General features: G+C 47.0%; 1 protein-coding gene across 1 annotated transcript in view; it reads right to left on the bottom strand.

The window, feature by feature from the left end:
- DCP1B (decapping mRNA 1B) overlaps positions 1–26773 on the bottom strand; it is a 344394-nt gene that overhangs the window by 115543 nt on the left and 202078 nt on the right. The window contains exon 6 of the mRNA XM_069628640.1: positions 4976–5104. Coding sequence (XP_069484741.1) covers positions 4976–5104 — 129 coding nt within the window. The remainder of the gene's footprint in view (positions 1–4975; positions 5105–26773) is intronic.

Consider the following 26773-nt stretch of genomic DNA (forward strand, 5'->3'; position numbering starts at 1 on the left):
GGCACAAGAGGGCACTGTAAGCTAAGTTACTGCTCTATTGGGTCTCTAGTCTTCTACAGGCTCTATACACTCACTTTGGATTGTTAACGAACGGTGCAAGTGAATCACAGACGGGACTGGTGGCAGCGATCGTTTCTTTGCATTTTGAGCTCCTTTTGGCCGTTTAAGCGCATTTCTCGCACTTAGCCCAAAATGGTGGCCTGGCTTCCAATACGGCCAGACCACGAGGCTCTTTGTCCCGTCCGCTGAGCGTCTTGCCCCCTTCACCTTTCCCAGGTTGAGCCGACCCGGGGCCTTCCTTATTTGGGCATGTACTGTCCCGCGAAACACAGATGCTTTCGCTGGCTTCTACAGGCCTTGTGTGTGCCTCCAGGATGTGGGCTGGGATGTCTGGTCCCAATACACAACCTGGGTGCCAGAGAGCCTAGTGTGTCGTGAATGCCTGAGACCACCATGGTCCGTGATCGGTCCACATATGGTGTGAGTGTTTTGTGAGCAGATCTCCCATTGGGTCCTCTCCGTTTTGGCGCGAAGGGAACCGTGGATAAGAGGAGGCTGGAAACACCACTACCATGTCGATCTCCTGAGTTCTCACGAACGAAGGAATACAGGAGCCAAGTATCCTGCAACTACGAGGCTGAACCGAGGAATCACTGGTGACCCGCTGAAGGACTGCTCCTCTGCACCGCTGTCGCTTTGTGAAACCCTTTCTACCTCTAATCGAACGAGAAGGCCTGTACTGGTACTTCGACCCTTTGGAATAGTGGGAACAACTATTCTCGGCATCTTCACCATCTCCTGCACGTAAGCCTTCGGAAGTGTCCCTGGACCATCCAGTGGACTGACCAGCCTACACAGGAGTCTTGCTCTGTAACCGCCGTCAGGTTGCTGCTGTATTACGAGTCCTTGCCACTCTCACACGATTCGTACACTTGGCGTTCCCAGGTCTGAAGTGAGAAGTGTACTTTGGGCTGAAATACACACAGCCGCTCGTTGCCCTGCTGTGGTAACAAACTGTGCGGGATCACTGCGTTTGGGACATCCTCAACTCTAACGTCTGCTGCCGCGGAATCTACATGACGCTGAGACGTCCCCTGCTCGTATCTGACCCTGCCAGCACTGAAACTGACGCAGAGAAGCCTGGGTCTGCCTGCATCGGGGACCGGTGAGTAGCAACACTAGAAACTGGTTGCCTTCCTTCACCGAACTGAACTGCCCGATTCCCTCGAGGAGACTCCCCTTTGCCCGTTGGCACCCGCGTGTACAGGTACTTTTGAGCACAAGGCTCCACTCGTCATAGGGCTCAGACTTCCTTCTAGTTAGGTGCCTCTGAAGGCGGACTGGGTCTAACTATTATTCGCACTGCCCGTTTTCCTCCCCATCTAGGTGGTCTGCATATTTCGTGCGTCTAACTCGTTAGACTCGTTGGTAATTGTATATATATTGTAGTTGATTGTGATGTGTTGGTTTACTTGAATTTTATTGTGATTTCCTGCTACGGTCAATGTTACAAAGGCCTTGTAATAAATGTGTCTATATAACACCTGCTTGGAGTGATTTGTAAGTGTCCTTGCTTTGTGTGCTCATTGCGGGCTTTCAGTCACCCTCACCCCTCTTGAGACCTAGTCTTGACCGCCGCGATCGCTACCTTGATTGGTCTGGCTTGTCTAGAGGTTACCCTGTTCCAAGAAACTAGGCTGGCCTTCTGAACCTCTGCCCCTCCAGGACAGAGTTCAGAAATACATCTTGACAAACTGTCATGATGCCCGCTCCCGGGGAGCCGGTTCAAGCCCGGCGTCCCCGAAAGCGGACATCCAGTCCCCAAGGAAGGACCCAGCAACCCCATATAGGGGCCCTTTGGACAGTGTCCTGGCGCCATAGGCGCCAGGCTCATTATGGGAATGCTTGGGTGCACTTACCTGATGCAGACCATGCTGCAGGATCCCGGCCTCCTTGAGGCCTGAAAGGAACTACTTTACCTGTGGGACTAATTTACCATCCGGGCGTGGTCGGGGAAACATACATATCCGATTGGAGGAAGGATACATACCTGGAACTTCTTCCAAGGCTATTTAAACCCCACCCGAACAGCCACACGTGCTTCGCGTTCTGCATCTAGCAGCTGGACGCTCACCGTGTCTGCTCCTGCATCCTGACTTCTGCCACACCTGCCAGCATCCTGGATCACCGGCAAAGGAAGAGAAGAAGAGAACAGAAGAAGGATAAGACCTTACCTGCTAAATCCGCATCCCGGAGACATCTCGCCGACAATCCTGAAAAGGAAGACTAATTTAAAAGCTCATTGCATCGATTGCTGCAGCGCCGCATTCCACTCACCTTTACAGGGCGCCTCCATGTTCAGCAGCGATCATCCGGATTCGCAGTCACGCCCCAGCGGCTAGGGAGAAAAACACCAGAACAAAAGGTGAGAGAGAAGGGAATAAGGAAAGCTAAATCTCCATGTTAAGACTTACCTGTTGATTAATTCCCTCTTCATTTCGGGTCCGCGCCGCATACTGGCATTTCCGGACCCCGGCCCCTAGGGGGAAAAAGAGACATCAGCGTTAATGAGCGAATGAAAAGACATTACCAAAAAACGCTCATTAAAGACTTACCTGATTTCTACAAGGATTTCACCTCTCATCTCGGGTCGGTGCCTGATCCCCGGCATTCCGTACCCCGGCCCCTACGGGGAAAAAGACACTAGCATTAGTACATTAATGCATGGACACAAGGGGAACCTCTTATCAAAAACTTACCTGGAAGCCAAGCAAGTTTGGTTCTCGCCAATCCGAAAATCCAGTGAAGTAACTGGATACCAACGCGCCCCTGCATCAGAAGCAGGATGGAGAGCTCGTCCTTCCAGACCCTAAGGTGAGACGCTACGAGAAATCACAGAAGGGTTTCAAGGAGGGTGAGAGGGGAAAAGTGGGAGGCCGATTGCATTACCCCGCAGACAGTTAATCCCCTATTTTCGCCTACAGAAGGATACTTCTGCGAGCCAGACAAGCCAGATTTGGGGGCTCTTTCCAGTCCGTCTTCCAAACCCTGCGCATCATCTTAGAAGAGGTCAGAGCAGCGCGAACCAGGCCAGCGCCTCCGTGGGAGTCAGGTGAGCGTAACACAAACATTCACAATCCCCACTCCATAGAGCAGCTCAATCCCAAAAGGGATCAGGTGCCCATCAGCGTTAAACAGCTTGCATCAACTTAAAATACGTCGTCCCCAACTCTGGGACATAACTCAGGGACTGAGGAGTAGCCGCGGCAGAAGCCCCTGCAATAGCGGTCAAACAAGACATACAGACGTTCAGACTGATGTGGCAGAGCTCGAAAGTATACTACCCGACTATCTCCTTACCAATTGCCTAATTCGGGGAAGTTGCCAACAGACTAGGCTGAAGCCGTACTGGTCATTGCTTTGGCGAAAAGGTCAAACGTCTGCTGCTTAAATCCTCACATTTCTCTAAATGTCCCTTTGGATGGATACAAAATTACCACGCTTGCTCAAGGAGTTGCTATCATTTCTCTATGTTGTCTTTTCTTTCTTGTGGAAAGAGGAAGGAGGAGGGATGGAACTCACTATGGGAGTGAGATCTGTTCTTTGACTTTTTATGGCATTTGCTCTTTCAGATTTCTCTGGGGGTCTGCCCGTAAGTGTCTACTTCCAAGGACATCGGCATTGTGCGTGCCAGCAACTTCAAAGGCGGGTGATGCCCCCAAAGCCGACCTTACTGCGAGTTCCCTCGAAGCACTCTGGTTCACGGACTGGCACAAACCGCATTGCTCCACACCCTAGTCCAACTTCAGACACAACACAAATACTGGTGTGAGTTGATGGACATCTTGATGCTATAGTCTGGGCAGCATTGAAAACATGACCGTTTGGGGTTGTCACGGTGGCATCCGGAAATAAATGCTTGTAGATCATTCCAATACAGCATGCTGAATGTGCAGAGAAAAAGAAGTGGAGTCGGACGTAGAGTTGGTACCAAGGTGCCGAAATGCACTGTGCCCCTTGTCGGGATTATAACACTTCTCTAGAAGAGTATTTGGGAAGGCTGTCAATAGGCAAAAAGAGCATGAACATCTACCAAAATAATTAGTGGCATTAGTTTCTAGAAGTCGCATTTTGCTTACGAATATAGTTTACATCTTTACACAAACCCAAACATTCATGCCTAGCCAAGCAGAACAATGAAACGCAGCTTTTAAAGGGAGTGAAAATTGAATTTGCAGGAAAGGATTGCCATACTGGAACTAATGAAATATCTGGTCAATGATTGAGGTGCTAGATGAAAATAAGGAGGGAGACATGCCTTAATGGAACAAAATAAAAATGTGCACTTGTCTAGAAAACTGGGGTTCATATCAGAACCCCACAATATTGGGGAGGGAGTCCTAAAGGGGAACTACACCTTCCATGGCATATTAGTGGCAGCCTTTATCTGAAGGCAAAGAACATACACAGGTCCTTTTCAGCTATCCTGCCATGAGGTTTGATTTCTCCTAATGTTTCCTGATGTCCTTTGGTCACAGTTGGATGTGGCGAATATGGTTTGCTATGAGAGTAAGCAGTTTAGGTGGGGATGGCTAAGCAACAACAGTTAGGTGGTAAAAGGAGAAAAAGCTGGCCAAAAATAAATAAATGCAAAAAATAAATAAAAAGGTGGACAGACTAGCAAGAATCTTTTGCCAGGCAATCAAATAGGCGTTTGGATCACTGGTTCGGGAGGCTCTGATCAGTGAAAAAAAATAGATGGCAAAGACTAGAGAATTTCAAATGAGGCAGTCCTTTTTGGAGCACGGCAAGGGAATCGAGAGCCAATGAAAGAATATCAAGTTTCAGATTGTCAATGTGGTTTAAAAAAATAAAAAAAACTCATCAAGGAATAGACAATGTTGTTTACCTCCTGAATTACTTTACATTCAACACCTGTAAGAAATATGCTTTTAAATGCACATGTCGTACGTACATCACCCTGCTGAAGAGCTGTCTGGAGCTTGCCATCTTTAGGCTTCACTGGTATAGGTTTGATCAGCTTGGGATTGTCATAGATGGAGGTTGAACTGGATATCTGTTTTGGTTCTGAACATGCTGTGCACTGAAATAAAAAAATGTTTTGGATGTTAGAGATTTTCAACATGTCGCCGTCAAGACTAAAACCTATGGTATCAAATCCATCAACAGTAACCCAAATCCGTTAGGTATTTGACAATGTATCTCAAACAGAAATGTTGAAGACGGTACATGTTAGGGAGAAATTTCATTTCGGTGCCAATTCCCTTTAACCTTAGAGACCCCAAGCTCTTCCTTTTCATTTTTACTCCTGAGTGAGTGGGACCTTTTTCTCACTCACTCATGTGTTTTCCTGACTATGATTTTCTATGTTCCTTACTGTTTTATGGAGTCTGGTAAACTCCATAGGCATCTGCTTTGCATTGTGACACAGTGCCACTGAGAAGTCCCTTTGACTTCTTAATGTTTAACTACATTTTCTTGGGGAACTACTGTCCAAGAATAGTAAGATGACCCCTGTCTTTCTTACCTATACTTTATGGGTCCAGCACACACCACCTTATGTGGAGCGCTGGGTGGGTTACATAGTAATTCCTTTAACCCATTCCTCATGTAACCTTTTGTTACACTAACTCACTTGAATGGCTGGTGGCAGTGGTGTCCCCATTTACTACCTAGTGATATCAGCTGCAGCGTTGCACCAAAGGGTGACCGTTTTCTCAAAATGCACACCCCCCAGTCTTCTTTTTCGCCATTTCTTGTTAGTTTCTTCTGGGATTTTACTCTGTTTGCATCGGGTGTTTTGCCTTTGGCGGGCTTCAGCCCTGGAGTCCGCTCAGGCTCCAGTGTCTGGAAAGGCAGGAAGTAAGGGAGTGTCCTGAAGCCTCTCTGTCCATTGTCTCTAGGTGTGCCTGAGTGAGACCAGTTCCAATTGGCTGGCTGGCTGTCCTGGAGGACCAGTCACCCTGCTGTGTGATTGACAGCCTAGGGCTGTGAATGAATGCGAACTTGCATAAAAGGCAAGGTTTTTGGGACTAAGAGCCGAGTCAACCATTGGAGGACAACATCCAAAGCAGAAGACGAGAGAAGACGCTAAAACACCCTCCTGGACTGCGAAGGGTCAGGTAAAGCGCTCAGTTGTGCTGAGACAAACTATTTTGGTGCAATCCCCAACTTGCTGCGACTTTCCAAGGCTGCAGAAGCCCAATACCTGGGGTACCTCGACCATCTGTGAGTGCATTGTCTCCCGAAGTCTGAATCCGGCCAGATCTTTGTTGGCTTCCATAGGACCCTACATAAGCATGAAATCCGTGTCCAGAGTCCCCTCACCAGAGCCCAGGCCTGAGGGATCAAGGAAATCCTAACCAGAGCTTGTCGTTCATCTTTGGCGCTGAGAAAAAGGGATGCCTTGCATCGTCCCGTTCATTGAATGAAAATACAATGCTCTCAGCCAAGTTACTGAATTGGCAACCTGGGGTGCTAATAGTGTTAAGACCCTCTCCAGCGTGCCGGATTGGGTGTTATTAGCCCAGAGACCCTAGTTCAATGCCCTCGCTTTCCTCTGGCCTTTAACTCGCGCCCGGGCTGAAAACACCCAATCCGGCCTGCCAACTCAGGTTTTAACACTTAATTATACCCGTTGGAATGTTCAAAGCAGAGGTTGAAGTGGGCGGGAGCGTTGCTCCTATACTTTTTATTTTTAAGTTTCACTGTTCCTATACTTTTATTTGAAAAATAAACCGTTCTGGAATGGTTTTGTTTTAAAAAGAAAGTGTAGGAAGAAGTTGAAGCTTGCACAAACATTTACTTAAATAGCAGGTGTGTTTGTTTGGGGGTTTGAATTGTGTGTGGGAGAGGGGCGCAGCGATGGGATGTGTGTGGAGAGCGGGGCAGGCCAGCAGGGAACATAATTCCACTACTTCTTTTTGTACACTTCGACCACTGGTTCAAAGAGCATTCTCATTGAACAATCTGTGGATATAGGCTGCAGATTAGTTTGTATAGCCCGCAGATTGCTAAGAACGCTACATTCCAAGTTTACTGTCAGCACAGAGTGTACCTGCAGTCAATTCCATGTGACCGTCTAGGTGGAAATTTGTGCTGCTAACTTCTATAGTACACACCCACTATCAAGAGTGACACAGGTTATATCAGCTTTATAGACCCCCATCATAAGGCTGTACCCAGTGTTAGTGGCCTGTAAAGCTAGTTAAAGGTGCATAATACCCTTCAGGGTCCTCGGATTGTATCTAAAAACGCCTAAATCTAGTGTAAGTTTTTAGTCGCAACATTTGATGGTTTCTCATTTGTTTTTCCTCATTTTAAAATCGAACATTCTACCCTCATTGGGTGGAAGGTTGTAATGGCAATAATGCACCCTCCTCAGAACATTACCAGTTGGTAAAGTATATTGGCCATTGTGAAGGCCCTCAATATACTTGGGTCAAGGGCCATTACCACTTGCTAATGCCCTTGGAATGCAGCATTATCGCTGAAGTGAGAGCCACCCAGCTGAATGCTGGTGGGCTTTTAAATATTGCTGATATTGGCACATGCAGCTTTCTCTCGGTGGAGGTAATACGCTCTCTTTTGAAGGTGCGATGGCGCCCGTGGGGCAGTCAAGCCTTTTAAACACCAGGTTTCCTTCTCCTTGGATGGTGATCTGGTCACACCTCCTTGCCAACTGACAACAGTCGAACTAAAGCAGATATGATAGCGCCTCTTCAATGTAGTTTCCCTACTAAAGTCAGTATAGAAATGTGAACAGCACTGCATCCATCTAACACAAAGCCATATTGCCGGCCTGAATCACAGACTTGCTTTAGGCATCCAATTGTATGGTGGCTACCATGCATGGACTCTTTATTAGCACTTTCGTATATAGAGCATCACTACTCGGAGCATTACTACTCGGCCATGCTGACAATTCCAAACCTGCCTTGTTACATCCCAAAACTGATGATGCTTTCTTGTATGCCTGTGCAATTTTGATTTAAGAGGCTGCATTTTCTCTACCAACGCCACATAACATCACCGCTCCTCAGAATCATTTTTTGTGCTTCGCCAAGTTACAATGAACTCTTCGTATAGGAATCAATTTTAAAAGCAAAACGTAAGGATCATAACCATTTGCAAACGCTGTATCGAACAATTTAAAACAATGAGGACCATACCATGAGTTTGGATTCATTTAAGCAAAGAAACAGACCTAGGTCCAACGCAATAAGACACTACTGTCAGTAAACAAAGTCCTTTCTGTTACGGTACATAGGTAGCCCAGGTTTTTTCATTTTAATTCAGTTTAATTTAAATTCAATTTTATGACTAACTTTTTGACACAAAATCATTTAATCACTCATCTCATTCATCATTTGCACCCGAAGGCCCATTTCCAATAAATCAACCATCTGTATTTTGAATATGGATTAACTGAATCCCAAGCAAACCGAATGAGGACTTCACATCTCACTTCTAATACAGCTTAGTGGTACTGTCTGGTTGCAATGAGATTCAAACTTGCTTATTCCCATAAACAGGCAAAGTTAGAGGGACTCATTCTTTCCAATGTCTTTCACACATTAGTCATTTGTTTTTGATCCTTTAAGAGGCTAAGGGATACGAAGTAAATGTAGAAAGCCAAAACTGTTACATGTCTTTTCATCGAAAAATGTTTCAGTGAAAGAGGTTTCATCTAATGTATATTAATGATACCCTTCACTGAAAATCTGTACATCGAATTTACTGAATTTTTTATTTTTATTTTTTTAATTGGGGGTCCCCCCAAACACCCGATTTTTCTGCTTTTAATATACCCCAAACATGCCAAAATGTTTTTTTTTTTATTGGTGGCACCCCCCCCAAAATCCTGTTTTCCAAATGTAACCCTTTATCCCACACAAAAATACATACATATATTTTAAATAAGGAAAAAAACATTGAAAGATCTTTATTTTTTTTTCAATTAAACATTTTTGATGCAACATCTTTCACTGAAACATTTTTCAATTAAAAGAATATTTCAGCTGAAACTCTAGTTGATCTGATCTATTAAATGTATAATAAAAATGTAGCACTGTAAATTGTATTGACCAAATAATTGTGGCTATTCTCACGCAATTGTTCTGCGATCCATACATAAATATGCATTACGTTTTGTTCATTTAATTTTTGAGTATCTACGCAAAGATCCATCAATACATTGGTTTCAAACTTCCTCTTCCAATGAGATCTATACTATGCATGTTTTCTTTATTTGTAATTTTTCAATATTAAGAGTAATTTACTGTTTGTATATATCGTTGATGTTCACGAGTTCTAGAAAATGTATTTTGTGGTTGTTGCACTGAAGCAGAGCACCAGTGCTGTGTGCAAAACATGTTGCCATCAAGCTGCAAGGTGCAATATGGCATGGCAGAGACCACACTTCCGATCTTCTCCCAGCTCCAGATATTGGTTTCTCATGAAGATCCAACCGGCATAGAGGATCTCTCTACTTCAATTTCTACTTCATCTTCAAACACTTTAATTGATTTTCCCCCATACATAGAACACTCTTGATACTCTCCCCCCCATGCACCCTCTGCTCATTTTCATTCCTGAATATCACTGAAACCCATCCTCCCTCTCACTTCTCCTTCCTTGTCCCACTCCACTGGACCTCCCTTCCACTATACGCTAAAATAACACTGTCCATTGATTCAAGGCCTCACTTAGTTCAACTTCCTTATCCAAGAAGAGGCTCCCTTCTACCTACCTACTCTCACATTATCCCTCCTGCCAGAATTTTTTATTCTCCCTATGCTGTGCATTTGAACCTGGTCATAACCAGTTTTTGCATGGTGTCTGCCCGGTCAGGTGAGAAAACACATTAAAGCCACAGTCGAAGTATTGGCGCTATATCCAGTTGTCACAAAAGCTACACAAATGTGTTTTAACTCAACTAATAGCCCTGTTAGATAGAACTTACTCCAGCTCATGGTTGTGATGAAGTCCCCGTATCACTCTGTAAGGAAACTCGTGGTGGGGTATTGGGCTTAGGATGCGACAAAGGGGACCGGGTATCTGCCCAAGCAGAGGAGGATGGGCACATAGGTGGTATAGGAGAACTCCTCCTGGTCACATTTCCCTTTGCTCCAGTCTTGTGGCTGGGGATAGCCACATTGAGTCCCATAATTGGAGCGGAGTGCCTGTGGTGGCAAAGAACTGTGGCCCCAGCAGCACCTGCATGCTCTGCTCCCCTTGCATGGGTGCAGGAATCCCATATATATTTATAGAGGAAAAGTCAGGCACCTGAATTAGGGCTTGAAACTCAACAGTTCGCAATCACGAAATACCTCCATTCTTGAAGAGTTGAGCAAGTAAACCAAGAGCCCATCCTGTGGGCAGGGCATGACAGCCACAGCGGGAAGAGGGGGTGGGTAGGAGGGTTCGGGGACCACCTAGACCCCAAATCGCACTTCAGAACTGGCAGTGATTCTGGGGGTGGGGCAAACCAGCCAGTCCATAGACCAGCTACTTAAAGTAACTCACCCAAGTCCCCTTTCACCAGAGAGGTTGGAAGGCAGGGCCAGGGAGTGGAAGGCATAGAGGACTGTCCAACGGGAGGGACAATTCTATTCCAAGTCCCACACCTGAGCTATAAGCACCTCGGTCATAGACCAAACACCAATCCCCAATGAAAGTAATAGACCAGTGTCCCCTTTCATTATAGATGCTATAAGATGGTGCAAGAGTCCCATAAAAGCCCACAAGCTCAGTCAGTCTGGTTGGGAGTTTGGAGAAGGAGCTGAAGAGGAGGTTGGAGCAGAGTGGCAAGCACAGAGTACACTGAGGTGGTTGCACAGAGAAAGATTTGAGAAGCGAAGGTAAGACCATAGGGGGAGTAGGAGGTGGTCAGAGAGAGCAATGAGGAGTTTGGTGACATTGAGGAGTTTGGCGATAGTGAGGAGGAGTTTTCTCATGAGGTGGTCAGAAAACATCAGGCGGGGAGTGGTCAAGAGGCTGGTGGCAGCAAGGAGAAGACTGAAGGAGATCATCAGGCAAAGGTTGTAACATAAGATTGGAGATCATAAGGAAGGAGGTGGGTGTTATGTAAGAATTAATGCAGTCCAACTGGTGTGGGACTACACAAGACTCATCTCTTGGCAATAGGCAACCCACCTTTTAATATAGTCCTGTACTACACAAGTTGGTAGTGTGACTGACCAGTAAGGCTCATCTTAAGAGGGGTAATGTGAGCTGTAGAGCTGTGCAATGAAGTCAGTAAATATAGGTATCCAAGTAAACACTTACACGCTTAAAGTTAAATAATACATTATTTATACCCAAAGATATTTAAAGCATTCTTTAAAAAGCAGCAACTAGCAGTAACATTAATCCCAAATTGGGATAAAATTAAAAAAAAGTGAACAATAAAGCAGGGGAGCAATTAATTCATATGTTATGCATGTTCCAGCACCAATACGTGACGTCAGTTGAGGTCAGTCGAACACTTATTTAGTATCACCGTTACAGTGTTGAGTTATTAAGGAGGGAAAGGTTAGGGTTAGATCAGGACCGATAGTCTATAAAAAACAGATTCTCCAAAAGGGATGTAGGCAGTCTTATTCCAGCATTAAAGTGTTCAACAATTAAAACGTTTAAGGGAACAAGCACTGCCAAAGCCAATAGGTCCAGAAGTAGGCCTTTGGGGAGCCAGGATAAAGTCAATGGGCAAAGTCAAAGTTCTGATGCTCTTCTTCTTAGGAAAATGTTCTTAAATAGTCAGTGTTCAAAAAGAAATCACAGCAACTCAAGGAGTCCCCTTTAGAAAGCAAAAGCTGAAAGGCAAGTGCAAGTGAGTTGATGTGAACTCAGAGTAGGGTTAAATAGCACTCCCAAAGGTAAGATGCACCCCCAATGGCAAAAGGATAAAATCCCCCTAGCGCCACAGAACCTTTGAACTGAAGTTGTACCAACAGGATGCCTTCTGGATGCAATGCTCAAGACCCATGTTCCTGGTCCTTGGTCGTGGTGACGAAACGTCTGCCGGGACCCTGCGGAAGCACTGGAGAGATGGACTCGGCAGCAATGTATTTCCATCAATTCAGCAGTTCTTTGTGGTTTTGGCACCTTTTTCTCAGTGCCAAAGATGAACAGCTCTGGTTAGAGGTTCCTTGATCCCTCGGTCCTGGACTCTGGTGAGGGGACTCTGGACGTGGATTTCTTGCTTCTGTAGGGTCCTCTAGATGCCTATGAAGATTTGGGCGGATTCGCACTTCGGAAGACAATGCACTCACAGACGGTCGAGGTACCCCGGGTATTGGGATTCTGCAGGCTTGTAAAGCCACACAAGTCGGGGGTTGCAACAAAATAGAGTTAAGCCTAAGGGAGGAATTCGTCCCGTATGGGTCTTCCCTGTCGATTTGAAAACGGGGTCAGCACAGCTGAGCGGCTTCACCAGGCACTTTGCGGTCCAGGAGTGTGATGCTGGCGTCTGCTGCTTCTGATTTTGTCCTCCAGTGGTCGACTCTACTTCTAGTCCCAAAAACCTCGCTTTTTATGCAAGTTCCCATTAATTCACAGCCCTAGGCTGTTAATCACAGTAGGGTGACTGTCCTCCAGGACAGCCAGCAGGCCAATAGGAACTGGTTTCACTCGGGCACACCTAGAGACAAAGGACAGGGACGTTTTGGGACCCTCCCTCACTTCCTGCCTTTCCAGGCCCACTGGAGCATGGGCGGGCTTTCGGGGCTAAAGGCCGCCAAAAGCAAAACGCACAAAGGACTCAAACCCGATTCAAGCAACAGAGTAAAAAGCCCAGAAGAAACTGACAAGCAATGGCGAACAAAGAAGTCAGGGGTCATTTTTAAAAAAAGGTCACCCTTGGGTGAAGTACTGCAGCTGAGGCATCAGCCTGTAGATGCATGTCACTAGGTATTAAAAAAGAAACCACTGCCAGCAGCCATTCAAGTGAGTGAGTGTACTAAAATGTTACATGAGGAATGGGTTAAACTAGTTACTATGTAACCCTAGCACTCCAAAGAGGGTGGTGTGGGCTGGACCCATAAAGTAAAGGTAAGAAAGAGAGGGGTAATATTGGGAACAGTAGTTCACCCACGAAAATTTAGTTAAACATTAAGAGCAGTCCAGGGGACTTCCCAGTGGCACCGCACAAAAGGTGTTGTGTGTCAATGCAAAAGGCAGATGCCTATGGAGTTTACCAGACTCCATAAAACAGTAAGGAACACAGACCATCTTAGTCAGGAAAACACATGAGTGAGTGAGAAAAAGGTCCCACTCACTCAGGAGTTAAAATGTAAAAGTTCAGAGTCCAGCAAAAGAGCTTGGCGTCTCCAAGTTCAGAAGGGAATTGGCACAGAAGAACAAGTTACTTACCAACTGTAATGTTCTTTCGATTGGATGTTCCTCCCACGTATTCCTCATCTTAGATATATCCTTACCTTTAGGTTTCGCCTCGGAAAAAGTTTCCTCTCCAGCAGAGGGCGCTCCACTCGAGGCGGTGACGATGTCCCTCGGCGGCCTCCGTCGAGTGTCGACGTCATCCGTAGTATAATTGCCTCGAGTGCGCCTGTTGGCCTCAGTTCTGTTTTTTCGTGCATCAGAGCCCATGTATTAGAAACAAAGGCGTGCCTCTTATTGACCCAAGCCCTAAAATAATTTAGAGTGTAAACCACGTAAACTGTACTGCGGGGTAGGATGGGAGGGTCGATGAGGAATACATGGGAGTAACATCCAATCGAAAGAACGTTACAGTTGGCAAGTAACTTGTTCTTCGAATGGATTGTGTCCTCCCACGTATTCCTCATCTTAGATAGACTCCCAAAGCAGTTTTCTATTGGAGGTGGGAGTACAGGTGTCTTTTTAGTCATGTACCGAATGTAGGACAGATTTGGCAAATAGACCTCCTTGAGAGGTAGTTGAGTCCAAAGCATAATGTTTGATGAAAGTATGCATGGATGACCATGTGGCTGCTGCACAAATGTCTTGTACAGGGACACCCCTCTTAAGTGCTGTTGAAGTTGCTATGCCCCTAATTGAATGAGCTCTTAAACCCTCAGGGGGGATCTTATCCAGCTAGCCTATAACACTCTGTTATGGCTAAGATTATCCATCTTGATAATGTTTGTTTGGTTACAGCTAGTCCTAATTTACGGCCAGTGTATCCCACAACTAGTTGTTCACACCCAACGTATTTTTAACGCTTTTGAGATGTAAAAGCTAAGAGCCCTTCTGGGATCTAGCCTATGCAGTCTTTCCTCTTCCTTACTTGGGTGAGGAGGAGGAGGGTAGAACACAGGTAGAATTATTTTCTGTGACAGATGAAAAACTATTCTTGGTAGAAGAGGGTTTGACTCGAAGGACAACTTTGTCTTTATGAAAGATGGTGGGAGGACGACCACTCTTAAGTGCCTGCAACTCACTTACTCTGCGGGCTGATGTCAATGCAATTAGAAGTATAGTTTTTAACGTAAGAAGCCTTAACGGGCAAGAATGTAAAGGCTCAAAGGGTGCACATGTTAGAAATGCAAGTACCAAATTTAAATCCCACACAGGAACTTGAAAAGGTATTGGTGGAAAAACATTGTTTAAACCTTTTAGAAATTGTATTATTAAAAAGGTATCTTAAAATAAGATTTTTCTTCTGAAGAGCGCTTGAAGATAGATAGCGCTGCTACGTATCCTTTTATTGTCTTAACCTGGAGCCCCAGATTAGCTAAATGTAACAGGAAAGAATACCATTGGAATATCACTTTCAACTGGATCCACATTCTTATCCCTACACCAGTTACTGAACTTGTTCCAACGACACCGGTACAAAGATTTTGTTGCTGGCCTTCTGGCTGAAAGCATAATCTCCATATCATCCGGAAGGTCCCAATCCTTGTATCTCAACCTCTCAGAAGGGATGCGTGAAGGTTGAGTGTGTTGACCTCTGGATGTAGAACGTGACCTCCCTCTTGCGAGAGAAGATACTCTTTTTGGAAGACGTATTGAAGGGCAAATGGACATGTCGAGAAGGTCCGGGTACCACGTTCTCCTGGCCCAATCCGGAGCAATTAGGATCAGGGATTTCCTGAACTTTTTCAACCTCCTGATTACCTAAGGGATCACCGGGCCTGGAGGGAACGCATATAGAAGAGGAAACTCCCTCTCCACTACAAATGCGTCTCCTAGAGCTAGCTCCTGTCAGGGGAAATTCCCTTGAGCAGTACAGTTGGCACTTGCTGTTGACAAAGGTCGCAAACAGATCCACTTGAGGGGTTCGCCAAAGGGTGAAGATCTCTTGAAGGACTTCCTGAGCTAGTTCCCACTCGTGGGAGACTGAGCTCTACCTGCTCAGAGCGTCTGCCGCTGTGTTTTGCTCTCCTGCTAGGTGATTGACAGATAGAGAGATCCCTTCTTGTATTGCCCAGAACCAGAGTTGCATTGCCTCTCTGCACAGTGTCAGTGACCCTACTCCTCCTCCTCTCTTGTTGAGGTAGTACATGGCTACTGTGTTGTCCGTCATTATCAGGACATTCTTTCCCTGTACAGAGGGTAGGAAGGCCTTAAGATCTAGTCTGATCGCCCACATCTCTAATAGGTTGATGTGTAGTCTGGACTCCGATGGAGACCAACGACCGCTGATTGTCAACTCGGTGTGAGCTCCCCACCCCGTGAGTGAGGTGTCCGTTACTACTGTTATCTCCGGCCATGGTTGCCATGGTTTCTCCCTTGAGGATATGTTTCTTGCAAGCCCACCATTGTAGATCCTGTGCTACCCTGGTTGGAACTTTTAAAAGATTTGTCATTTCCCCTCAAAATTGGGACCATTGAGTACTGAGGGCCCATTGAAGGGATCTCATCCTCAATCTGGCTTCTGGCACCAGAAAAATGAAGGATGCCATGAGACCGAGCAACCTGAGAAAATCGAAGGCCGGTAGATACTGGGCATTCTGGAATTTTATCACGTCACCATCTGCAGAATGTGGTGAGCTCCCTCTTCGGGAGGCGAGGCTTTTCCCGAACAAGTATCCAAGACTGCTCCTATAAACTGGAGCTTCTGTGATGGTAGCATGTTTGACATTTTTAAATTCAGAGAAAACCCCAGTTTGTGAAGGAAGTGGCAAGTCTTGGATGGATGATCCTGGGCTTGTTCTGGAGAACGTGCCCTGATCATCCAACCGTCCAAATAGGGGTAGATGTGAATCCCCCGCTCTTCTGAGACTCGCTGCCACTACCGCCATCAACTTGGTGAAAACCCTTGGGGCGGAGGTCAACCCGAATGGCAGAACTCGAAACTGATAGTGAGAGTTGCCAATCTCGAACCTCAGGTACTTTGTGCTTGAGATGGATTGGCACATGAAAGTAAGCATCCTGAAGGTCCAATGATACCAACCAGTCTTGAAGTTGGAAAGCCTGAAGGATCTGAGAAAGAGTGACCATCTTGAACTTGTCCTTCCTGAGGAACGTGTTCAATTTTCTCAAGTCCAAGATGGGTCTCAGACCTCCGTCCTTCTTTGGAATGAGGAAATATGGAGAATACCAACCCTTTTTCCTTTCCGCTACAGGTACACGTTCTATTGCACCTTTCTGTAGCAGGGTCAAAACTTCCTGCAACAGGAACGGATCTGGGATTTTGGTTAGGTTGTATTCCGTTGGGCGATTCTGAGGTTTCTTTAGAAAGGGAAGGCAGTAACCTTTGAGGCATGGGAGGGGAGCAAGCGGGAATAAGACAATGATCTTGCTAGGCCCAGAGACATTGAGAACGTGCAAGTGCTGGGGAGAAGGAAAGGGAGAAGTGCCAGGGGAAGGGGATGAGGAGCAGCAAATGCAAGACAAAGGAGACATCAAAACAAGAAGTGCGGCCAGCAGGTGGCAGTGCAGGGTTAAGTGCAGAAAAACAAGTGATAGATATGTGCAAGTAGGGGGCGTTGCAGCCCCAAGTGCAGGGATCCAGGGAGGCAGTGAAGGTGTGCAACTGGGATGGCAGGGACCTGGTTCAGAGGGTAGCCAGGTAACCAGTGCAATGTCAGACAGGAGATCTGCAAGGTAGCGGAAGAGAGAAGACAGAAGCAAAGAGAAAAGTCTTGAGCTGCTTCCAGAACCGGAGATGGTTCCTCAAGGTTCAGAGAGGCAGGGAGGATGTTCCAGAGTGATGGGCAGGCGAAGAGAGATCTGCCTTCAACTTGTTGCTTGGAAAAGCGACTGACCCTCAATGAGTTGGAGGTGGAAGAGCGAAGTGCTCGAGTAGAAGATACTTCAGAAGAGAAAGATGGAGCTATTTTGGACACAGACCCCAGAAGGCCTTGTGGACAATGCAAAGGGTCTTGAACTTGATCCTTGCAGCCAATGTAGAGATTTCAGTGCTGGAGAGATGCGATGCTTGAGGCCAAGGACAAATCTTGCAGTCCTGTTCTGGATGAGTTGCAGAGGATGGAGAGTAGAGGCAGGCAGATTTAAAAAGAGGCTGTTACAGTAGTCAAGCCTAGAGAGAACCAGAGCTCTATAAACCGTGAGCTTCTGGGGGAAGAAGAGGAAAGCAAGAATACCTCTGAGGAGGTGCAGTTGGTAGTTTGCCTTCTTAGATACCTCGGAGATATGAGGCAAGAAGGAGAGTGAGGAGTCGAAGACAACCCTGAGATTCTTAGCCTCAAAGGTGGGAGCAGGAAGACAGCCAAAGGAAGCCGGCCAGAGTGGGGGGAAATAGGTGTGCCGATGAGGGGGATCTCAGTTTTGCTTGCATTCAGGCAGAGATCATTGGTGGTGCAGCCCTCATGGATTGCAGTCAGACAATCCGGGATATGAGGAGTAAAGGTGGCAGAGGGGAGCCTGAAAGCAAGCTGGGTGTCATCCGCATAGCACTGGAAGTTGGAGCAGAGAGCAGCAATGTAGTGGACAAGAGGTGCCAGGTATTGGTTGAACAGCCAGGGAGAAAGGTTAGACCCTTGGGGAACACTGAAGGTAGAGCGAGCGATCAAGGAGAGGAAGGACCCAAGTTGGACCTGGGAGGGTCGGTCAAAGAGGAAAGAAGTCAGCCTGGCCAGAACCTGATCAGAGATACCCAGATTATCACTGAGCCGGTTGAGCAGGATGGCATGGTTGACCGTGTCAAAGGCAGAAGAGAGATCAAGTAGGATGAGGACAGAGGGGAGATTAGAATCAAGGTTAGAGAGCAGGTCTTCACGGATGTTCAGGAGAGCAGTTTCCATGTTTCTGGCTGCTCGGAAGCCAGACTGATAGTCATGGAGACAACCAACAGATTCAGTGTGAAGATTAAGCTGGGAGATGGCCAGCTTTTCCAGGACCTTGCCCAGGAAAGGAGTGAAAGAGATCGGGTGGTAGTTAGCCGGAAGTGAGGGGTCGTCTGAGGGTTTCTTGAGAAGAGGGTGCACAAGACAGTGCTTCGGGGGGGGGGAGGTTTCCGGAGGCCAAAGAGTGGTATAGAAGCAGAGACTTGGGCTGGGCGGCGATCAGGCTCGCAGTGTCATGGTTACTGCATCGGCGATGGGTAATTGCCAAAGAAGCTGGTAATCAGGCAAGTGGTGTCAAGTTGGTTGACACTAGTCTCAGGGTGTCTCGGATGTGGAGACAGCAGCGCTTTAGGATAGAGCAAAACTCAGGAGATGCGTGAGGCATGAAGGTAAAAAATGACCTCACCAGTTCGCTTGCAGCAGCATTGATGGTGGTGTCCAAACCGGAATCAAAGCGCTTCCAAGATGCAAGTGGGTATTTCCCTGCATCTTTGGTTGCCAGGCAACCCTGTCAAGGGTCTCCAGGGGCAAGACAATACCTTTTGTCTGCACCTCCCACCAAGGAGAGCACTTGTAGGGTTCTGCCATCTCAAGTGACCATATTCATGGTTACCAGTGGTCTCAGCTGCAGTAGGCCTTGTCCAGTCAGCAGATCACCCTCTGGGATGGTTAAGAGAAAATGCTTGTCCTTTTCATAGAAGTCTCTGCAAGAGGGCTTTGGAGCAGACTATTAGTTCCAAATGTAATCCCCTTTCAGATGTCAAGAGAGGATTTAAATAGGGGAGTGTGGGTGATCTCATCCCCTTAAATAAGCAATCTTCTACAGCATATTCGTACCTTTCTAGCTTATTGTAAGGGCTCCAGGCTTGGCTGCAGTTTCACAATCTCATGCCTGGTGAAGTTATGCCCAGAGTGCTCTGTCTACAGGAAGTGGGGAGATGTAAAGGGATTTTGGGAGCCATTGAAGACAATGGGACCCTTCTGTGGATGAATGCTTCTCTCCAGGACACTCAATCCACCACCTTCTTCCATTTACATACATCAATGAGTTTCTATTGATTACCACACTGGCGAGAGTTCCTTTGGCCAAGCCTAGCCGGCCCAGTGAAGCACTGGACCCCCTTCCTGGGGCCAGTTCTTGAAGGTGAACAACCTTTTCCAGGTGGGGTAAGGGCTTTTTGCTGAGGCAGAGCCAAAATGCTTCACAGGGAGCCCCGTCGAGAAGGTCACTGCAAACAAAGCTGAAAGTAAAATAAAATTAACTGAAAATCAAGCCAATTCAACCCAAGAGCACCCCTGAGCTCATCTTTGCTCCCATATCACAACCATGCTGCGACCAATTCCAGTAGTACCTACCTATTACCAGGAAATAATGGTTATCATAAGTTGTTCTCTTTTCCCTCTTTCTGTTCAGCATTCCGTCTGATCCAATAGCATTAACTAGGAAAGCATCTCTGCTACTACAATCAAAGAACCCACTATCTCAACACCTTATTTTGGCAATTGTTACGTCTGTTGTCCAATACATACTCCTGCTTTTACCATCTCCTCAACTTTTCGTTTCCTCCACAGACCAATCTCAGATTACTTTGCCTGGGAGCAAAATACACAATTTTAATGACAGGCCGCCGAGCCTTAAGACCATTACACCATGGTGATTGGCGCTGTATGAAAACGTATTAACAACGGTCAAGGGGGCATACGAGTTACATTTGAAAGTCATGGAGATCACCAAATAAACACCCTGCCACTGTAGCATACACCACCATACCATCAGTTCCTAGAGGACTATTCCAGGAGGATATGGTGCACTAAGTCATCTCTTGTAATGCTAGAGGTTCATGATATGACTGATCCTAAAGTGAAGGTACTCCAGAACACGAAGGAATGGGCGGGATCGGGATCACCGTTGAGAATCCAGGCGATCACTAACATCCATGTGGTTAGGAGGCAGCGTTATTAGGAGACAGACACGGTATGTAATAGGCAACCAAATCTGCTGTCCTTGCTTGATAGGCCTACTCAGCAGTAAGGCGATGTGGATTTTTAAAGTGATGAGTCATACAAGATTATTCATCAAACTAGAGCAAGCAAATGTAGACTTGCATAGCGAGACAAGCAACTGCCACCACTAATGTACAAAGGTGGCAATGAGCATCAAAACAGGTCCTTCTAGCCCCCATTGGCCATTCACTACCTCACACCACCCAGTGCCTGCAGGGACATAGGCCTTGCATGAAGCAAACTAAATCAATGAGAAACAAACCAAAGTGGCAGTTTAAAAAGATTTTATTTGGAAAGGAACAAATGTAAAGGGCGTTCAACGCTAATAAAAAAATACAGGATGACTACTCGTTAGGTTAAAATAAATGACAAATTAGGGTAAATTCTCCTTGCGTTGAAATGAAACAAAACGTCAGTTTCTGGAAACAGTCAAAGTCAGTCACCCTGCCCAGCAATCCAGGGTGTGGGGGATAGTCACCCAGTCAAGGGTGTTTGAGTGCTTTCTACACTGTTGTCATGGTCTTCATTGGCTCTCAGATTTTGTTTGTAGGGGTGGCACACTGATGCAGTCTAAACATGTGACAAAGTGTGTATTGGCGGAGGTCTCTGCCTGGTCTTTCGCAGGTTAGCCAGGATCTCAAAGGGAGGGACATTGAGGGGTTCCCAGGTCAACTCCTAAATCTCCACCCCCACCACCCAACTGTCCTCCTCAAACCTATGACACCCGTTTCTCGGGATTCCTTCCGCTCTACTGATCTTTCCTACTTAATCTGTCCTCCCTCTAAACGCTAAACGCTGATCATCCTCCTCTGTTTATAACCACGCGCTTGTACCTCCTCCTGGATCTATCCGTCTGCCAGATGTATGGTGTGTATTTGGGACACCTTTCAGCTCCATCGCTGACTCCGAGCATTTCTTTCTCCTCCAGTTCCGGCTTCACATTCTTCTCTCCCACTATCCCCTTGCTGTTCTCTTTTCACCACCTCAGGCCCCCTCACCACTTCTTGCTCTCCTCCTCCTCTTGCCCTCCCCTCCTCTTGTCCACCTCCTCCGTCGTCACCACCACCACCACCACTTGCTGCTCCTCCTCGCCACCACTTGCTGCTCCTCCTCGCCACCACCACCTGCTGCTGCTCCTCGTCCTCACCACCACTTGCTGCTCCTCACCACCACCACTTGCTGCTGCTGCTGCTCACCACCACCACTTGCTGCTGCTGCTCACCACCACCACTTGCTGCTGCTGCTCACCACCACCACTTGCTGCTGCTGCTCACCACCACCACTTGCTGCTGCTGCTCATCACCACCACTTGCTGCTGCTGCTCCTAGTCGTCGCCACCACCACCTGCTGCTGCTCCTCCTCACCACCACCACTTGCTGCTGCTGCTAGTCGTCACCACCACTTGCTGCTGCTGCTAGTCGTCACCACCACTTGCTGCTGCTGCTAGTCGTCACCACCACCACCACTTGCTGCTGCTCATCGTCACCACCACCACTTGCTGCTGCTCATCGTCACCACCACCACTTGCTGCTGCTCATCACCACCACTTGCTGCTGCTCCTCCTCCTCACCACCACCACCACTTGCTGCTGCTCCTCCTCACCACCACCACTTGCTGCTGCTCATCGTCACCACCACCACTTGCTGCTGCTCCTCATCACCACCACCACTTGCTGCTGCTCCTCATCACCACCACTTGCTGCTGCTGCTCATCACCACCACTTGCTGCTGCTGCTCCTAGTCGTCGCCACCACCACCTGCTGCTGCTGCTGCTCCTCATCACCACCACCACCACCACCACCTGCTGCTGCTGCTCCTCGTCACCACCACTTGCTGCTGCTGCTGCTCCTCGTCACCACCACTTGCTGCTGCTGCTGCTCCTCGTCACCACCACTTGCTGCTGCTGCTGCTCCTCGTCACCACCACTTGCTGCTGCTGCTGCTGCTCCTCGTCACCACCACTTGCTGCTGCTGCTGCTGCTGCTCCTCGTCACCACCACTTGCTGCTGCTGCTGCTCCTCGTCACCACCACTTGCTGCTGCTGCTGCTCCTCGTCACCACCACTTGCTGCTGCTCCTCGTCACCACCGCTTGCTGCTGCTCCTCGTCACCACCGCTTGCTGCTGCTCCTCGTCACCGCTTGCTGCATTTGGTGATAGTATCTGGACCCCTAGGTCACCCCAAACCCTAGAGAAAAAAGGGCACATGTCAAAGACTCATATGGACCTGCAAAGCCGCAGAGTGCAGGCACCAGGTGAAACGTTTACAAAGAGTGTTCCCTATAAGTGCTACATGACAGTACAGTGACCATCCTTTCAATGTGTGGGCACCACCATGCCACCTATCATTGACGAGCCAGCAGACATTACAAAAAAAAGGAAGAAAAGGCATCAGAATTTCTGGGACATTCCATACTGCTTGTGAAATGAATAATGCTGATAATTAGGCCTACATTCCCCAAAGTAAGGAACTGCAGTCAACGCCATAGTACAGAAGAGAAAGCAATTATCCAATTAATTACCTCCTGTGATAAGATAGCCGGCATCCTAGGAAATCTGAACATTCAGGAAAGGATGTGGATGGAAACGGAGGTTTTTATACATGACAGAACAGGGCAAAATCTGACCTTCTGTGGCACATATCAAAAGTAATTGGATGCATTTTAGAAAAAGAAATGCTAAAAACGCCAACGGGTTATTTATTCCTCCTCTGCTACACATTCTTATGGAAAGGGATTACCAGAAAAGGGAATCCGCATTCGTCAAAGAAAGTGTGAATAACGGCCAGCAGCCTGGAGGTGATGAGGCCATTACATTCTATGAAAAAAACAGCTGAAAACACCAGTGAGCAAAATGCATCAATATCCCAAGATTTATAGCATGTATTACCTGTCTTTGTAGCACAAATCCATTAGAACGAAAGGGAAAACAAAACATCCTTGAGACTGGAAAAAGATGGCTTCGTTACCGCAGAACTTGTAAGGGATGCCTGGTAAGAACACACTAAAACGACATCTAAAGCTCGCACCCTTGCGTATCAAAAACCAGGTCACACCTGCTTTCAATGTTTCAACACTAAAATGAGTTTATTTTCCTGCTAGTGCTAATGGCACAAACACTTAAACTTCCAAGGATGGGATGGGATAGCCGCTCGGAGAATCAACATGGTTCAAACATCCTGTTCTGTATGAGGTTTCCCCCACTCGGGAGGGTCTACAGCCATGTTTCAGCCCATTGTACCTTTAACAAAGTAGAAATCTCCATTTGCAGATCAGTCTGGTCCCATCCATGAGGGCAGTCCAGAACCCAAATGCTAGGCAACTCACCATGGAACAGCAGTAGCGTCAAAAGAGCCCCAAAGCGGGATATCAACAGCAAAAAAACAAGAGCGGTTTCAATATTACAGGTTTTCAATTTTATTTTAATTCTTAAAATTCTATTTTTCTTTCCACAAAAGTAATTTATCTTGGTACATTTTTCAAAAGAGTGCAAAGAACTAAGAAATGGGAGAGGACTTCATGGTTACAATTATTAAAGCAATGTTTCCATGTGTTATGGCCGGCAGACCTCGGACGTGTATAGTAACGTTTGCCTCAGACACTTAAGATTTCATTACACACTGGCAGCATGGAAGAGTCAGTGAGAGAACTAGATTTGCAGTATACTTTTTCTTGACACCCGAGTCTGTTTATTCTCCCCAAGAATGCGGGGCGAGAAAAGTGAGATCACCTTGGGCTTTATTTAGTCTTGCATCTCAGTTTAAGATGAGCAAGAGTCACAGAATCTACAGTTTTAATCAGGGAAACTAAACAAATGAAATACTGCACCCGTTTTGCTTTTCATGCGTTACGAAGTAAAGCAAAACTTAATCGCAGAGCAGGGACATACATCTTAGTAAGACTGCGCTTAGCAATTGTCTCATGGGTAAGTTGTCGAATATGAATGGGTTAAAAAAGGATGATATGAAAAGGTATGATAAAGTGAACAGACCAGTCAATTATCGTTAAAGAGATGTCAATTAGAAGATCTGGATCGCCGAAACAGACCGCATTTTATGATGGTTCCTAAGCTCTGATTGTGCCACTGTGCCGAGCAAACCACCACTAAAGCCATGATAAGGAAGAAGATCTATGAAGACCGCAAGGAGCCATGATTGGTGGCAGAAACTAGGTAATCAGAAAGCCGTCCAGGTGACGTGTCAGTCTCTGCTCGGGATACAGGCACACCGGCGGATGGATACCCAGTGATGACAACACAAGGTCAAGGTATTCTTATCAGAGACTGGAATAAGTCATAGTGACTAGCCCATGGTTCAGTACGTATGATGGAACGATCCATCCCAGTCGCTTACCGTTTAGGAAGCGTTTCTAAAGTCCACCTGTGGTAGGACTTTATAAAACATCGCCTGGGTATACAGAGCTCCAACTTCTCCAACTTCTAATATAGGCCTGTACCACTCAAGGTATTTATTGGTAGTATATAGTTGACGCTATGAAATTCAGAAACGCTAACTGAAACCACCTTTACACAAACTCGGTCCCTCTGAGTCCCCGTTTTGTGGCGTTTGCTACGCCCACGCGGTTCATGGCAATTATTTCAGCCCCCACTTCACTTAGGTGGGCAGGACAGATTTATTCCCCAGCCCAATAGGCCGGGCACTTTTTGGGTAGTCATTGGATCTAGCTTCCCGCTAGCTTGCCCGCATTCATGGTGCTGGAAGACTAAACGTGTTTGCTTTTGCTTTCAGTTCCTGCAAGCCGTTATTTCAGCTTGATCTCTGCCTATGTAGACATCCTCTTCCATTTCCAAAGTGAGTGTCTTTTCCAAATAAGTTAATTTTACCTTCATTTTCCTGGGATGGGACTATGTTGGAGGGTACTAGTGCACCCCATGTGACCCTCCTGTTCATAAATGAATGTCTCTTTTTCCAATTCTCTCAGATTACTTATGATGAATTACACATTCTCTTGATAACTAGACTCCATTCATGTGGTTCTGACTTGGGTACAGCAGGTTCTGGTCCCTGACCCTAGCTCTGTGACCCCCGGCCCTGTACAGCTTTGGCTTCGGTTGTTATCTTCCCCTCCGCCCCTCCTATGTTCTAACTTTGGGGCTATTGAGGTTTTGGTGGCCTACCTTGTGGGCATCTTATTTGGGTTTATAATGCTTGGGGATTGTCAATTCTTGGCGTTTTCTTATCCTCATCACTGGACTAGGTTAGTCAAACTTTTTTTTGTTACCAAATGTGTCACTCTTTGATTTGTGACCGTTTTACTTTAAGTGCCCATCATAGCTTTTAGCTGTGGCATTAAGGTTTATGTTTTTCATCTTCCTCATGTCTGTTCTCACAGGGTCATCCATCTTCCTTGGGCCTGACGAAGATGTACACAGATTGCCGAAACATGAGAGGTGCCCCTTTCGGGTTGTTCTACCATTTTTGGGGAATCAAAAGTAAGGGGAGTACCATCCCTTGTTCCTCTCCGCAACAGGCACTGGATCTGTAGCGCCTTTCTCTAGCAGGGTTAATCGTTCCTGCACAAGGAGCAGGTCTGGAATCCTTAAAGAGTACTCCCGGTGGATTGGTATGAGGCTTCTGTAGAAAAGGAAGGCTATTGTTTCCAGAGCCCAAGCATCCAAAATAATGACTCGCCATTCTTCTAGATGCTGAAACCGCCTGCCCCCCACAGGTGAGCTGTGACAGAATGCATCAGAGCGGTTTTGAAGCGGCAGTAGCAGAGCCTGATGGCAAAGAGGCTGCTGCTTGAGTGGGCTTGGCACCTCTACCTCGTCCACCACGAGGATACTTACGTTGGCCTTGCTGACCGGCCATTCCTCTCGCCCTTCCAAATGAGTAGTAGCGAGAAGATCTACCCCTCCATTACTGTCCGTTAGGACAAAAAGGTTGAGGCTGCCAAACAGCAGCGTCCAAAGACTTGGCGGCTGCTTTAGAGGTGTGCAGCTTCTCAATGCTCTCGTCAGCCTTGCTGCCAAACAGATGAGACCCGTCAAAGGGCATGTTCAGAAGTCTAGCCTGCACATCCCGTGCAAAACCAGACTTCCGCCACCAGGCAAACCTACGTATCACAGTGCTCGTAGCCATGGACTTGCTGACACTGTCTGCAGCATCCAACCCAGACTGTAGGTATTCACACAATGGTTCCTTGCCATCCTTAATAGCCAGGAAGCCCTCCCTTTCTTCCCCATCAGGAATATGCTCAGCAGCCATAGAGATGCATTCCCACTGAGTGTACGAAAATCTTGCCAAGGCACAAGCGGAGTTGGCCGACTTCGACGCCATACTTCCAGCTGAAAATACCTTCCATTCATCCCCGCGCTTATTGTCCCTATCTGGAGGGATGGAAGGGTACGCAGCCTGTTTCAAGGTAGCCGTGGCTACCTGGCCCACCAGACTCTCAGGAGTGGGGTGAGAAGACAGATAGCCAGGGCTGCTACTGGAGGGGCGGTATTTTCAGGTCAGACTTATTCACCGCCAGATTAGTCTCCAGGGTTTCCCAATTC

Source organism: Ambystoma mexicanum, chromosome 12 (assembly GCF_040938575.1).
Source record: "Ambystoma mexicanum isolate Mex_15411 chromosome 12, UKY_AmexF1_1, whole genome shotgun sequence".
Classification (NCBI taxonomy): Eukaryota; Metazoa; Chordata; class Amphibia; order Caudata; family Ambystomatidae; genus Ambystoma; species Ambystoma mexicanum.